The sequence below is a fragment of the Carya illinoinensis genome, chromosome 12 (assembly GCF_018687715.1).
Source record: "Carya illinoinensis cultivar Pawnee chromosome 12, C.illinoinensisPawnee_v1, whole genome shotgun sequence".
In the NCBI taxonomy this organism is placed as follows: domain Eukaryota; kingdom Viridiplantae; phylum Streptophyta; class Magnoliopsida; order Fagales; family Juglandaceae; genus Carya; species Carya illinoinensis.
In genome coordinates, this window is record NC_056763.1 from 28,641,288 (window position 1) to 28,655,728 (window position 14,441).

The 14,441-nt window shown below is 36.6% G+C and overlaps 2 protein-coding genes and 1 pseudogene across 14 annotated transcripts; 1 reads left to right on the forward strand and 2 right to left on the reverse strand.

The window, feature by feature from the left end:
• Nucleotides 1-29: 29 nt before the first annotated feature.
• LOC122290175 (probable beta-1,3-galactosyltransferase 14) lies at nt 30-3,667 on the reverse strand. Its single transcript, XM_043097752.1, has 7 exons — nt 3,033-3,667; nt 2,273-2,425; nt 2,106-2,188; nt 1,899-1,998; nt 1,339-1,452; nt 939-1,081; nt 30-400 (listed from the first exon to the last, which is right to left on the reverse strand). The coding sequence occupies exons 1-7, from the start codon at nt 3,371-3,373 to the stop codon at nt 318-320; spliced, it is 1,017 nt and encodes a 338-aa protein (XP_042953686.1). The 5' UTR covers nt 3,374-3,667; the 3' UTR covers nt 30-317.
• A 2,746-nt stretch (nt 3,668-6,413) lies between these two features.
• On the forward strand, nt 6,414-10,810 carry LOC122289518 (cold-responsive protein kinase 1-like). 13 transcript variants are annotated; one of them, XM_043096594.1, is made up of 9 exons: nt 6,425-6,780; nt 6,998-7,090; nt 7,213-7,270; nt 7,366-7,487; nt 8,415-8,530; nt 8,622-8,832; nt 8,910-9,147; nt 9,410-9,560; nt 10,221-10,810. In XM_043096594.1, the coding sequence occupies exons 4-9, from the start codon at nt 7,415-7,417 to the stop codon at nt 10,611-10,613; spliced, it is 1,182 nt and encodes a 393-aa protein (XP_042952528.1). In that variant the 5' UTR covers nt 6,425-6,780; nt 6,998-7,090; nt 7,213-7,270; nt 7,366-7,414; the 3' UTR covers nt 10,614-10,810. The 13 variants fall into 13 exon arrangements, with proteins under 13 accessions (XP_042952536.1, XP_042952535.1, XP_042952528.1 ...); XM_043096592.1 differs by having other exon boundaries at nt 6,426-6,780; nt 7,201-7,270; XM_043096599.1 differs by lacking the exon at nt 6,425-6,780 and adding an exon at nt 6,892-6,911.
• A 162-nt stretch (nt 10,811-10,972) lies between these two features.
• Nucleotides 10,973-13,196, reverse strand: LOC122289514 (annotated as a pseudogene).
• Nucleotides 13,197-14,441: the final 1,245 nt, after the last annotated feature.

The window sequence follows — 14,441 nt, forward strand, 5'->3', positions numbered from 1 at the left end:
CAATATTGTGGAAGCTGACGCAAGCTCCATAATTTTAAAAGAATGATATTTGATTTAAATAAATGAGAGTTTACAGGGGTAATCGCATCTCTAATGCTACCTGTCTTCCTACACTATAACTTCGACTCTCACGGAAGATTAGGTCTAAAGCCGTATGGTACAAAATGCTATTTTCTTTTACCAACTAGAAAGGATAGATTACAAAACCAAAGAAAAATAAATAAATAAAAAGGTGGAAAGAACAACATCCGGTACCACAGCAAGACCTTACAGGAGCAAGCAATTCTTCAAACTACCTCCTCAGTTTACGGGTACTACTAATCAGATGCCAGAGTTGGGCTCTTTGAGCAGCTTTCCTTTTGATGAAGTTCTAGTAGTTTCTTTTCCGGATTACACAGCCCTGCATGAAGAGCAATATCATGAATAATATTACACTCCTCATTCTCGTGAATTTTCTGATGTTTTCTACAGCATGTGCAAATATAAAACTAAGATTGATCTTGTTACTTGTACCAAAGATTCATGCCTTTATCATGCACAGATTTAATGTTACACTTTATCAAGAAAAAGGACATCAAACTTTTTCTAATCGTTCTTTGCAATGACTCCAACTTTCTGTAATGATTACTTTTGTTCTTACTACTATTATAATCACTATCAACTGCATGCCAAAGGATAGGTGCCTCAAAAGTGACCATTTTTATCTCCATCAGAATCCAAAACCTCGGTATACCGTAATTTAATGTAGTCAGTTAGTTAGTCAGCCAGCATCAGGTGGACAAATTTTAGGGATCTACATAAATCATGAAATTTGAATCTGCAGTTAAATTTAAAGTGGAAGTGAGGAAATAATATAGACAACAAGAACAAAACCTTGACATTCGCTTTTCTGCTTCAACAGTAATTCTATTGTTTATTTGGTAGGGAGGAAAACCAACCTGAACACTTGGGAATATCCCAGACAGCAATAGATGTTTGTGTACACTCTGGTTCACACAGTGCTTTATTGTTCTCAAGGTCAACATTCATTGCAAGCATCCATGCCCCAATTGTAACATCTTCATTGCTGAACATCCTAAAACTGTAACATTGAACAAGTTGGAGAAAGCAAATTAAGCAATATACAAGGTAGAGACTATTTTTATTTTTATTTTTATCGGTAAACAAAATTTTATTGATCATTTACAAGAGCCCACGTATACGGGACATATACAAGAGCAACGCCTAAGCGTGCTTCACTAGCTTTTTTTTCTGAATGATGATATACAGGAGAACTTTAAGGAATGGGAAAGACCTGTCATTATTATATGGGAGTATCAGAAACTGATCAAAATTTACCTGTTGTTTCTAAGAGCAACCAAGCTCACAACAACATCAGCAGAGAGTGCATATATGGGGCCATAAGCATGAAGAAAGTACTCCGTACCAAGCAAATAGGATAGTGGTTCATACCTGCATTAAGTTGACTGATTTGACAAGATCCATATTTGATAAAAAGAAAAAAAAAAAAAAAAAAAACAAGGTACTAGCAGATGCAGCATGTATAATTTACACAGAAGATGCAAGTTATGTATCACTGCAGATATAGCCTCTTCAATTTAAATCATATAATTTCAAAGGTAGGCTAATACATGCCTAATACAGAAAGTGAAAGCTCGAAGATCTGCATCATCAAGATAATGTCATAAGATTTTTGCACATCCACTTTCTTATATGCAGCAAAATAATGTAGTTACTATTGCAACTGATCACTCTTGCCCTGTGTGTGTGGTATTTCCGTAAATGAGTATCAAGATATTAGGAGGACAAGAAAGAGGGTAACAATCCACCAGACATAAGGTCAAAATGCAGCCAAAAGTAATCAATCATGGACCCCAAATTATGAAAACAGGACTAACCATTTGAGTTTAGGGTCAGTGAAAACAGGGCCCTTTTTCATGCACCCAATGTAAGTCTGAGAATGAGTGCGTTCTTTTGCCAAGAGCAGTGAGAGGCGATCTGTAAGTTAATAAAGTGATTAAACAAATGCAGAAAAAATCCAGAAAAGAAAATCCCAGAAAGAAAGCATATAAATATATTTAGATGAGCCTTATCAAGCCAGTCACCTGGCCTCAAATATATGTCATCGTCCGCTTTAACATAAAACTCAGAATCAAAAAGTGCATATGCAGCTTTAAAGAAAGCTAACCTGCAATGAAAACAGAGGATTTTGATTTCACAGTAATCAACTAAAACCATAGGCGATATCCATTATATTATTGTTTGCACTAACGTTTTGTATGGAAGCTTACTATACTCCTCTTCAATATCCAATAGCACGAAATCATCATATTCTTCTACCTCCTTCTTAAGCTCTAACATCTTCGATTTATCATTGGTTCTGCCAATGATAAACCTGAAAGCCAAACCAGTTGCTTCTTCTAAGCTGCAAGCCATAATCCAATCCATAAACTGATTAAAATAAACGACTGATGCTACTGACAGCTGAAATAGATGATAAGTATTAACTTCAATTCCAAAGCCCATTAATATTTACGGCTGCAAAATCTAGTAAACAAAAGCAGCAAGAAAAAAATGTCATATTGACATGATTCATTGTGAAACAAAAGAGCACGGATCATTAAGAGCGTCGAATAAGAACGAGCACACTGCATGTGGCTTCATAAAAAATGTTGCTTCCGGAAATTTAATGTGGATCCTCGGATAAAAGAATGTTTTCTATCTCACCAAAAGATACGGATATCTATTAATTTATGCTGCTTTTCAATGACACTACAAAAATTAAAATTTACTTCATAGATAGAAGCACAACAAATTATTCGCTCATTCTAAATAGTCATAGGTCTCTTCATGCTTTGCTGCCCATCCATCCATCATTGCCCCATAATTTTATACCAACAGTTCTAATTTTACTTTCTTGAATTTAAAAAGCTCATGGAATTTTTCTGGATTAAACATGTGTCCCTACACGTACAGATGATTTTGAATACTTCAAATTTAAAAACTGATATCAGGGGAAAATAAACCAATACCGCTGAAGCCCTTGACGATCGGACGGCATCCAAGTTTGGCGCAAGGACCGCCTGCGACCCACTGATCCGAACCCAGTCTGAATGCCAACGAACCCCATCACCCTGTGCCTCTTCGGATCCCCATCACCAATCCCGTTGTCAATCCTACCGCCACCGCCTCTCTCCCAAACCACTCGGACAGACCCTGGTTCGGCGTTAGAGCATCTGTACGACGCGCTACTCGAGCTGAGGATCGCCGCGATGCCAAATACGAACCCAAATATACCGATCAGGAGGCAGGAAGCGAGAATGAGGACCGTCGATCTGCGCAGCGACGGCGATGGGCGATGCTGATAAGGCATGCTGGTATTGAGAGAGAGAATAAACCCTAGACTAGAAGAGGTGTAGGTCTAGTTTCATGGCAAAGCAAATGATCGAATCAGTTGTATCGGAGAATAGAAGCTTGATTCGAATCATACTCCGGTAACGGGCAGTGGCAGCTAACAATATGCATCTTTGGATCCGGAATCGGATCCTCCGCCCGAAACTTTTCTTTTGGATCGGGTTCGTTCTCGATAGTCGACACTGGTACTACTGTTTACACATTGATAAGATAAGCACATATTAACACAAAAATCTAAATATTTTAAAAATCAAATCAATATATCTCGAAAACGAAAATTGGAATTTTAGTTATATTTATTTGAATAATTCTGCTTGCGACCGCGTGGGGATTACACGAGTCGTGCTACGTGCAGTCCCCGTAGGGGGCTTGCGTGCGCACGAAATGGATATTTATGTCATTTCCCTCATAATTTTAATTAAATATCAAAAATACCCCTTACTTCATCTTCCTCCCTCAAGCAATTCGACATAACTCTGCACTTTGATTCTTATCTCTCGTTCTAGAAACTGAGCCCAAACACGGCGACCCAAAGCAAAGTAGCCTTGCATTTGAGTGTTTGAAAACAGATCTTCATTGTTTGAGTTTCCTCTGCATCTCCTCTACTACTATCGGCATGTATAGTTTCATTCGAAGCATTTGAGTGCTCTGAAAATAGATCTTGTCCTCCAAAAAATAGATGCTTAAAATCAAACCACTTCAAAGATGGATCCAGTTGAATTTCTTTCCGAAATTTTAGTCTCCAACGAGAAAAACTTGATTGTCTGTTCCTTCTTTAAAAATCTTTTCAATCTGAAAAATATCATTCACAAAATGGGTTTTCCATTTTCAGATGGATTCGCATTTGGTAAGTTTTACAACCCAAGTCTTTTTGATTGCCTGGCACCGTGCTTGAAGGAGTGTTGTTGTATCGCCTTTGCTTTTACAAATGATGATGCATGGTACTGGCTATGAGATATAGAGCAACAAATCAAGTTCTACAGAGCAGTAAAACAGAGCAATTTTCTTCTTGAAGCGTTGAACAATTAAAACAGTAGTCAAAGTTAAACGAGAGATTTTACTTCTATACATTTTTTCACTTAAATGAAACGACTCGTTTCACTTCGTGCGCACGCAGGCCTCTAACTGGGACTGCATCTAGAATTTTTCTTGTGTAATTGGCAAATGAGAAATAAAAAAATGAGAGTGAAACACAGAGTTTCATACAAAAAAAAGCCTCAAATCACTTCTTCATTCTTCATCTTATTCTTCTTCTTAGTTCTTTTTCCCAAACAGCTACATTTCTATACCGATTCACGCACAATAGTTCAAACTTGAGTAAAATGCTTGAGTGTTTAGGATTGCTTGAGTATTGTTGTAGGCGGTGACTCATGCCACTTCCTTCCTTATTCTAATTTTTGAGTTTTTTAAGACATTAAAATAAATTGTATCTTTCGAATATATATAAAAATGAGCTCTGAAATTTGTTAAAACTGCAAACTATAGACTCAAAGTGCCCCTTTTAAAATGTGCTAGAAGTAGAGCAGTTTCTAGAAAGAATACAAGAATGGTGGGAAGGTTATGGTTTTTATGGTCTATCCATGAAAGATTTGAGAACATGGAATAAGGAGCATTTTGTTGTAATGTTGAGTTTCTGATTTTTCATTGTTATCTTGTATATTATGTATGTTTTTTTGTACAAAAAGGGTTTGATGCATTCGAGAAATAAATTGATAGTGATGAAAGGACTTGAAAGCTTAATGATATTGTCTGAGTGCTCTGGCATGGCAAGGAAAGTTGGGGCAAATGGTTATGGGAATTGGGTTATTACCTCTAGTCTAAAGGGGATTTGGGAAAATGGGAAGACGAAGGGGAAATATGATTTGGAAAGAAAGAAATTCAGTGAAGTGAACTTTTTGGAAAAAGACACTACTTTAAAAATGTATTCATGGTGCGGAAAGGAAAATGAGAAGGAGACGAGGGTGAAAGCCACATCTTCACTCTCCTCTCCGACAAAGACTATCACAAAAATAGAAGTTTTTAAAGAGAAGATAGACTGTCTCTTTTTAAAAATGAAGACGACATAAAGTCTCTTCTTTTTTAATTACCGATTACATATACGTTAACGTAATTGAAACCGATAAGAACTTAATTACAAACATATGCCATAACAATAGGTGTGATTGAAACCGATAATAACTTAATTAAATAAAGAAAAGCGTTGCTCTTAATGTATGCGCAGTTATATTAGCGAAGATCATAGATACAATGGTTACAGTTATGGTGAACATTTCGGGCAGGTGTTGCACTTAGGAAATTGGTGTGGAAAACATATTACAAAATATAAAATATAAAATAATTAATGTTAATCATTTTTGTACAACGATAAAAAATTAATTTGTTTTTTTTTTTTTTTTAAAGTTGACATTTTCTTTTGATTCAATGTGTTTAAATTCAAAAAATCTATTTTTATGAAATAATTATAAATAGATATGCATGCAAATAGGATGTTTGTTTTGGGCCAAACTTCAAAAACTACAATACTAATCCTCACAATTTCTTTTTAACAAAACTTCATCAAACTTTTTTATTAAATTATATTAAAATGGTTAATATATTAAAAAAAAAAACTACCTAGAATTGTCCTAAAAGGTCTAAAACATCCTAATATGTCTATTCCTGTTTCTGATTTTTGTTTCCTCGCCATTTTCAAAGGCCATAATACCATTCCCTGTTTTTTTTTTTTTTTTTTTTGGGTGTATAGATTAATGAGTTCTATAAGAACAAGCAAGCGTGAACTCCGACGTCAATTTTAATTATAATCTGGAGAATATAAAGTAAGATATTAATTACAGGTCCTATATGATGATTTTCTTATGATATGGAGTGGTATCACGTCTCTATCGTCCGCCTTCTCTTCTCCCCTCACTACCCCACCACTAGCTTTCCATCCTTCTTATTTTGAAACTGCCCCAGATGAGGAATGGAAAAATGTTTTTAACTCTAATCAAAATTGATCCAAAGTCCATCTCTGCAAACAAAGTCAATGAGCCATTTTGATAATTTTCTAAAGTGGTTCCAATAGAATTGCTACCGTCTATAATTCAATTCAATGGTTTTCCTTTTCCATATGAAAACACACTCAAATTTCCATGAGACAGAAACACAAAAGAAAATTAAATCCACGAGGCATAAACTTGCATAATATAAATAATGGAAGTTAATGACGTATGTATTGTTTGACCATTTCGTCCTGTTGGAGTTGGTTTCACTTTACATGGAGTGGAAACTTCTCCGCGGTGAACAAGTTTTTTCAAAAACCTGAGTACCAGACCTCTCTCTCTGTCTCTCGCTCTTTATTATGTTGCTGGAAGGACAGTTACTAAGGTAAGCTTCTTCACCTTTTGTCCGGACTCTTAATTAATTCTCGGTGAGTTAATCTTCTCTGTTGGTTAACGGAGTAAGTGCCCTTGTAGCAGTTTCCTTTTCGTTTTTCCTCCTGAGATATGAGAAATTGAGTAAGACTATGCAAGATGAAATTCCCTTTCCTTTTTTTTGTGGTTTTCTTTCCAAAGATATTTGAGTTTTCCTTCGTTTTTCTCAGCAACCAAACAAGTGATCGTTGATGGTCGTTCTTATTCTATTTCCTGCTTCTTTCGGTTCATTGCGACATGCCGACATCAAAACCCTTGTGCTGGTATCTACTCTGTGCCGGTCTTTATAACCTCCTCATGTTTGATAAGCTATTATGGGTGTTTCATGGTTAAGATCACATATAGTTTGCTGGATTTAATTACTGTTACAAAGGGTGCACTCCAGGGTTGAAGTGGAGGAAAACCTTCTTCGGGTTCAGTTGCCGACTCATGATCAAAATAAAGTATCTCTCTCTCTAGATGAATCAAAGAGACTGAAATGATATGTAGTTATTATGGGCTTTGTGACAGGTTTGCTTTCAATTGTTTACCTTGACAGGGCTGGGGTTTGATTGATTGTGAGCATTGATAAACACAAGAAGTTGGTGATGAATTGTTTCTCTTTCTTTTCTAGTAAAAAAGGGGATTCCTCGGGTAAAAAAGCAATTGAAGGTGATGAAGGTACATGTTTTAACTACTTTATTCTTTTATCAGCTTAGATTCGAAAACAACTAAAAGGCCACCATATTGAGCTACTATGAAGATTCTCCATTCGCACTATCCTCCAATTACCTGTAGAAAACTAAGCCTCTTTTAACGTCTTAACAATCCCAGATCCCTCAACAAGATCATATAACCGGGCAAGATAAGCTGTGTTCCTTATTGGACCTGGATTTTGGCTGTCTAGTAGGTTTGGAATTGCAGCTGTGTTTTTTACTTGAAATAATTCTTGCTGGGATACTGGATGAATAAGATTATGTTTTTTGGTTTTTTCTTGTTTTATGCCTTAATGTACCTTGTTAATGAAGAGATTTTTGTGTAATTTGTTAAAAAAACACCTTCCTCTCTCCCAGGGGAAAGTCAAGGGGTTGTTTGGAAGATATGATAGTTTTATCTTATCCCATCGCGTTTCCTTCCCAAACAGAATTCAAATACAAACAATTTTCAGTTTCAAATCTTCAACATTTTTTTTTATCTAATTATTACAACTTTCCAAACAAAATATAAAAAACAATTCAACCTTTTTAAATCCTAAAACAAAAGTAATATTAAAAAATTATATTCTATCAATATTTTAGCCTTATAATAAGTTTTCTTTCAAATTTTTCTCTCTCCTTTCCCAAAATCCCATAAAACATCATAATTCAAATCTTGTCACTATTATTCACAAACTATTTATAGATTTCTCATCTCATCTCATTCCCCAAGCATCCGCTAAGCCTTCCTTTTAAATGTTTAAAAATCTATATTTCTTATACCTTGTATGTGAGACTGTAACCATCTTTTGTGTTCTTTAGAGCATGAGAATAGAGTTACTCAAAACAGACACTTGTTGGACGTCCTACCAATTCTTGTATGCTAAAGCTTCTTTTGTTTCCATATCTACAGAGCTTTCAGGCATCCAGAATGTTTACTTGTACACTTACAAGGAATTGCGGGTTGCAACCAATCATTTCAGTCTAGCAAACAAAATCGGGGAGGGAGGATTCGGTTTGGTCTATAAGGTGATTGCAAATTGTATATTTCTATATAGTTTAAGAAATACTTGGTCATCCGCTTCATTATTTCCTTTCCCAAATTATTGTAATTGAACAGGGAAGGCTAAAAAATGGCTGTGTAGCTGCTATAAAGGTATTGTCAGCTGGCTCAAAGCAAGGGGTGCGGGAGTTCTTGACAGAAATAAAGGTGATCTCAGAAGTAGAGCATGAGAACCTGGTCAAGTTGTATGGTTGCTGTGTGGAAGGAAACCACAGGATTTTGGTATATGGCTTTCTCGAGAATAACAGCCTTGCACAAACACTTCTTGGTAATTCAATTGTTTATTCTTTGTAGGAATCCATTAATTGTAGATGTTATGACTTAGTCTCCCTTTCTACTTTTTAGGTGGAGGCCACAATAGCATCCAATTCAGTTGGCAAATACGGCAAAAAATTTGTGTTGGTGTTGCTCGGGGGCTTGCATATCTTCATGGAGACGTCCACCCTCATGTTATTCATAGAGACATCAAAGCAAGTAATGTTCTCCTTGATAAAGATCTGACGCCCAAAATTTCAGATTTTGGTCTTGCAAAGTTCATTCCACCTAACCTGACCCATATTAGTACACATGTAGCTGGAACAACGTGAGTATGTTGATTAGAGTTCTAAACTCTTCGTGTTCAATTTCACATTCTGCCTCAACTATATTGCTTGGCTGTGCCAACCTACCTATGAGAAATTGTTGACATAAAAAGGTTTTTTTACTCGTTCAACCCTCAAAACAAGTTATTTGTTTCAAAGTGGCAAGTTTTTTTTCTTGGATTTCTCGCTTCGTCTCTCACCAAATTTATGCACTTTCATTAGATGATGTTTATAAGATCAACTGGCCTTGTTTGGTTTCTTTAGAGGTTATCTGGCACCTGAATATGCAATGCGTGGTCAAGTGACAAGGAGATCGGATGTTTATAGCTTTGGTGTTCTGCTCTTAGAAATTGTTAGTGGGAGGTGCAACATAAACAGACGATTACCACCTGAAGAGCAATATCTACTGGAAAGGGTAAGGACTTGCGTTCTTCGTCTTCTTCTTTTTCCTCAATTTGCTTCCAATATAAAGAATTCTTAAAGTATAAATTGATAGCCTTATGCATGAGATCTGTCTAATAGGAGTGTTGGATGAGGACCCACTCCATCAACTATTCTTTCAGTGTTTTTAAGAATGAACTTGATTTTTGGTAAGTTTATATTGTTTTACCTAGTAGTTGAAGTCCTAAATGGAAGTTTTATGCAATGCTTTCATTAGGGTAAGTCCAAAAGGGTTGGAAACCAATTCATATCCTTTTGTGTCACTAAAAGCTGTTTCAAAACTATAGAAAGCAATTATAGTTACTCTTGAGCTCTCTGTTAGGTATCTAAATTACTGTTGGTCTTCAAGTTGCTGTCAGTTAAATAGGAAATGGGCATCATGATTAAGTGTTAGCTCATTGTGTCATGACTAAGAGGACAAATCAGGAAAGGCACCATTTGTTGCCAAGGAAGGAAGGGTAAATATTGGTTTAATTGATTTCATATCTTCCAAGTTCTAGTGGAAAGCACCGTTTTGATTGATTAATTTATTAGAAAAATTACCATGCATATAGGAGAAGGCAATAAAGGGAAAAAAAATATGAGGCAGTGTCCAGAACATGCCCAACTTATTAAAGACAGAGCTGTATTGCAGGCGTGGGAACTGCATAAGAAGGGGGAGCTGCTGAGATTAGTGGACACATCACTGAATGAGGAGTCCAACCTTGAGGAGGCTTGCAGCTTTCTGAAGATTGGTCTTCTTTGCACCCAAGACATGCCAAAGCTCCGACCATCCATGTCCACTGTTGTGAGAATGCTACTGGGCGAAATACATGTAAATGATCAGGAGATATCAAAACCAGGCATACTTTCTCTCTTGGATTCAGAAGACATCAAAGGCCAGGATTATAAGGCCGAAATGAAGAATACATCTTGTGCAACATCTTCACGTTTAGGAAAGCTGGATAATTCATCTTCGTCATCAGAAGACATGACCGCCTCTGTTGCTACCATGACCTTCACTTCAATATATGACCGAAGCAAATAAATAGAGTTGAAGTTTTGTTAGGCATTGTTTGGAAAGCCCTTTCAGGCTTCTTGTCTCGATTTATTCTGAGCAAAAATCATTATAAATGTTGCTTTCTAAACAAATTAAAGTACTTTCAAAGTGTCAACTGAGCAAATTTCTTCGTGTGACTTCCAGTTGGGTAAATCTTTTATCATCAACTGCATTATTTTCCTTTATTTCTGAGCAACTGAAGTGGTCTGGAGGCAAGTAAATTCTTTCTGTTACGTTGGCATTCATTATTGAAGTGCAAAGTGATAGGGATCGTGGATATGGAAGTATTCAAAACAATTATTTTGCTTAGATTGAAGCTGATGTTTTCTGTTTGGCATGAGGGATAATCAAGTGATAGAGATCAAAGGTGATACTAATAGACGTACAATATGTATGAAGACAGTACATTATTTATTTATCATCCCCATAAAAATTGAGAAAAAGAATGCAAAGAACTTTTTTTTAAAAAAAAAAAAGGAAGAAGAAGAAGAAGAAGAAAAAGAAAAAGTACCAGAAAAAAATGAAATCTTAGCGTTTTTCTAGTTTCTGGTCTGTAAGCGTTTGCAATACAAAATGAAAAAAGAGAGCACTCTATACCCAAATTCCAATAATGAAACCCAACATCAACGCTAAATTGCTCCATTTCCGTGACTCTTGAAGACCTTGCTGTCTTAGGAACCCATTTGCACTCAAACTGCACTGTCCTCCCTCAAATATCATGCACCTGGTCCTCCCTTGCTCTCCTCCATACTCATTTATCATAAAACACTCGAATGGGTACTTGAACAAACTCAAATAATGCATGAGCTTCCAATAACGAGGTATGTTTTCCCTTGATATGAAATATCCAGAAAACAGAAAGAAAGAGCCCATTAGCCCTGAAATCACAGAGGTACCCGTGATGAAGTTTGACACTAGAGCACTAAAACAAGCTACAAAAGAATTAGACATGAGAACCATCCAAACCGCCAGAGAGAAATAAAGGAATCCATAGATCTCCCTCCTTAAACAAACAAGCCAATACACCGGGGTTGTGTAGAGAATACCAACCATTAAAAGTAAAGGGAGAAAAACGAGGATGTTTGCGATCACATAAGAAGATACTCTATAAGCTCCACTTGAAGTCTCATTCATCAAAATTCTTCTCTCTTTCCAGAAAATTGGTAGGCCTTCGGTTGTGGAAGATAGCATGAAGGTGAGGCTGAGCCGCTGAAGGCAACAAACCCAATTCTAGTTTGTAAGGCCACTTGCCCTTGCTCATTGCCAACATTCATAAATGTTGTCCCCATTACAAATCCGGCTACTAAGGCTTTTATAACTCTCGTGGCAAAGAGTTGCTTGGTTCTGACTATGTTCCTGCAAAATCCCTGTCCTAGTCTTAGAACCTCCTTAAATCGAGCTTTTTGGATGAAGAGGAGCTTTGATTTTTCATCTGTAGTGATTTTTTTTTTCCTGTTTGATGATCTTCATCCTTGTTTTCTTGGCCATTTGTTTCTTCAGATATACTTCGGTTGCTGAGAGTCTCTGAGGTTTTAATGACTACGCTTTCTATGACCTCCATAGCGAATTCAAGCACATTAACATGTGGTGGAATGAAATGGCCAGTCAACCTAAACCTCTCTTCTAGAAGGCTCAATGATCCGTTATGCATGACAGATCCATTTGCAAGCAAAACAATGCGATCAAACAGCTCAAGGATTCGAAAACCGGGTTGGTGGATAGTTAAACACAACTGTCTTCCCTTGATTTATTACCATTGATCTAAGCAATAAGACTGAGCACATGATGGGCCGAGGCTGAATCCAATCCAGAAGTTAGTTCATCAATCAAACTAACAGCCGGGTGTTGAACTAAATCAACCCCAATAGAAACTCTACGCCTTTCCCCACCTGAAATGCCTCGAGTTGATCCCCCACCGATCCTCGAATCCACAACATGATCTAAGCCAAGCTCCTTCATTAGCCTTTTTACTCCAATTGCAGCCTCTTTCTCCCACCCCTTAGCCTTAATAGCACTATACATGAGTTTTTCTTCTACCGTAAGTAATGGGAATAAAGCATCATCTTGGGTGACATATCCTGATATTTTCCTAAAACGTTTAGCTTCCATGGGTCAATCATTCACCAATACCTGACCTGACATTTTCCTCGGTGAAATCATTCCAGCAAGAATCTCTTGCAGAGTGGTTTTTCCGGCTCCGCTAGGACCAGCAATTGCGGTGATCTCACCGGGTCTTGCTTCACAATTTACATCCTTCAAAATGAACTTAGGAGCTCTCTTTGGAGTTCCACAACACCACGCCCAACTCAGTTCACCAAACTGACCACGTATTTTGTAGGACAGATTTTTGGTTTCAATTCTATATGGAACTCTCCGGCCACTGGAAACCGGACTCTTCAGTTGCAACTCCATTGATTTCTGAGACGCAGAGGGATCAGTGACAAAGTGAAAATTTGTTTTGTTGGAGGAATATGTGAAGAAGAGGAGATGAGCTAACACACCAAACTAGGTGTTACAAACTTCAGAAGTTAAAAGGCTTGAGAAGCCAATATAGATATTTGGCACACATGACTTCGACTTGATTTTGCTTTCCAAAATGGGACTTTGGTGGAGTTTGGAACGTTGGAAGAACGCTTTTCAAGAAGGAAAATTTTCTTGTCATCCTTACACTTCACACACCATATTTATTTTAATTTTTTTTTATTTTTTCTATAATAAATATGTAGTGTGTGGATGGTAAATAGAATAATTTAATTAGTTTAATAAGAATAAAATAACATAAAAAATAAAAAAAAATATTTTAATATATAAAACATGTGAAAATGAATGCGCATTCCTCTTTCAAAAAAGCTAGAGACGAGAGAGAGAGACAGAGAGGGGAAGGGCGGAGGGTGCTAATTACTTGGGAAGCTTTTCCAGGTGAACCCAACATTGACTGAGCAGGGTTAGTGTTGGTTGCCTCACCATCTTTCCCACACTAACTCACAGTTCAGCAGTTAATTACGTTGGGAATTGCTATGGTGACCTATATTTTAGGAGATTTTCATGCTCTCCAACGCTCAAAATTGCAGCTATACCACGGTAGCGGGCAAAGGGTAATTAAAATTAAATAAAATTATTTAATATTATTTTATATTTTTAAAACCGGCCCAACCCAGTTTTTTTGCAGCTGTTGTTGTTTACGTGGATGATGTCCCTTGATATGATATTATTTGAAGCCCTAAGGTTAAAAAGTTTTCCATCTGTTTTCAAGATAATGCACTTATTAAAATTGTCCCCTTGTTCAAATTCCGTTCAGTCATAACAGAAATTGCTGGCTTGGATCTGATTTGCCCCATCATAATAAGTCATACACAGACACTACATAGTCTACTTAAAATTAAAATTTAAAAAAAAAATACAAACTCAACATAACACGTAAGTATAAAATACTACAACATAACATAATACAAAATTATGAAAGTTAAAAATAAAAAATTTCTAAATCTGAAAATAAAAAACATAAAAATGAGAAATCGCAAACTAAATTTCTTTTGAAAAAATGTAAATTAGTTTCCTGTATACAAGGGTGGGCGGTGAACCACCACATTCAACCTGTTCGGCCCCTGGGACGGATTGGGGTTGTGTGGGTGAATGCCTGCCTAGTTGCACGCATTTGGATGCTAGGGGATGAGGTCTAAATTGGGCCCAAGCTTGCTTGGGGTTTACCCGTTTGTACGGCCCAAATTATTATTATCCTATTATAATAACTAACTATCTAATTGTTACAGTATTTTTTATTATTTTTCCGTTTAATCCGTTACTTTCTTATTTTAA

Excerpts from the sequence above, each read along its gene's own strand:
- LOC122290175 (XM_043097752.1), bottom strand. The coding sequence starts at position 3,373 with ATGCCTTATCAGCATCGCCCATCGCCGTCGCTGCGCAGATCGACGGTC. Across the intron at positions 2,426-3,032 it reads GATCGTCAAGGGCTTCAGCG|CTTAGAAGAAGCAACTGGTT; the intron begins GTATTGGTTTAT and ends TATGGCTTGCAG. Across the intron at positions 2,189-2,272 it reads AGTAAGCTTCCATACAAAAC|GTTAGCTTTCTTTAAAGCTG; the intron begins GTTAGTGCAAAC and ends TTTTCATTGCAG.
- LOC122289518 (XM_043096590.1), top strand. The coding sequence starts at position 7,415 with ATGAATTGTTTCTCTTTCTTTTCTAGTAAAAAAGGGGATTCCTCGGGT. Across the intron at positions 8,531-8,621 it reads GATTCGGTTTGGTCTATAAG|GGAAGGCTAAAAAATGGCTG; the intron begins GTGATTGCAAAT and ends GTAATTGAACAG. Across the intron at positions 9,561-10,220 it reads AGCAATATCTACTGGAAAGG|GCGTGGGAACTGCATAAGAA; the intron begins GTAAGGACTTGC and ends GCTGTATTGCAG.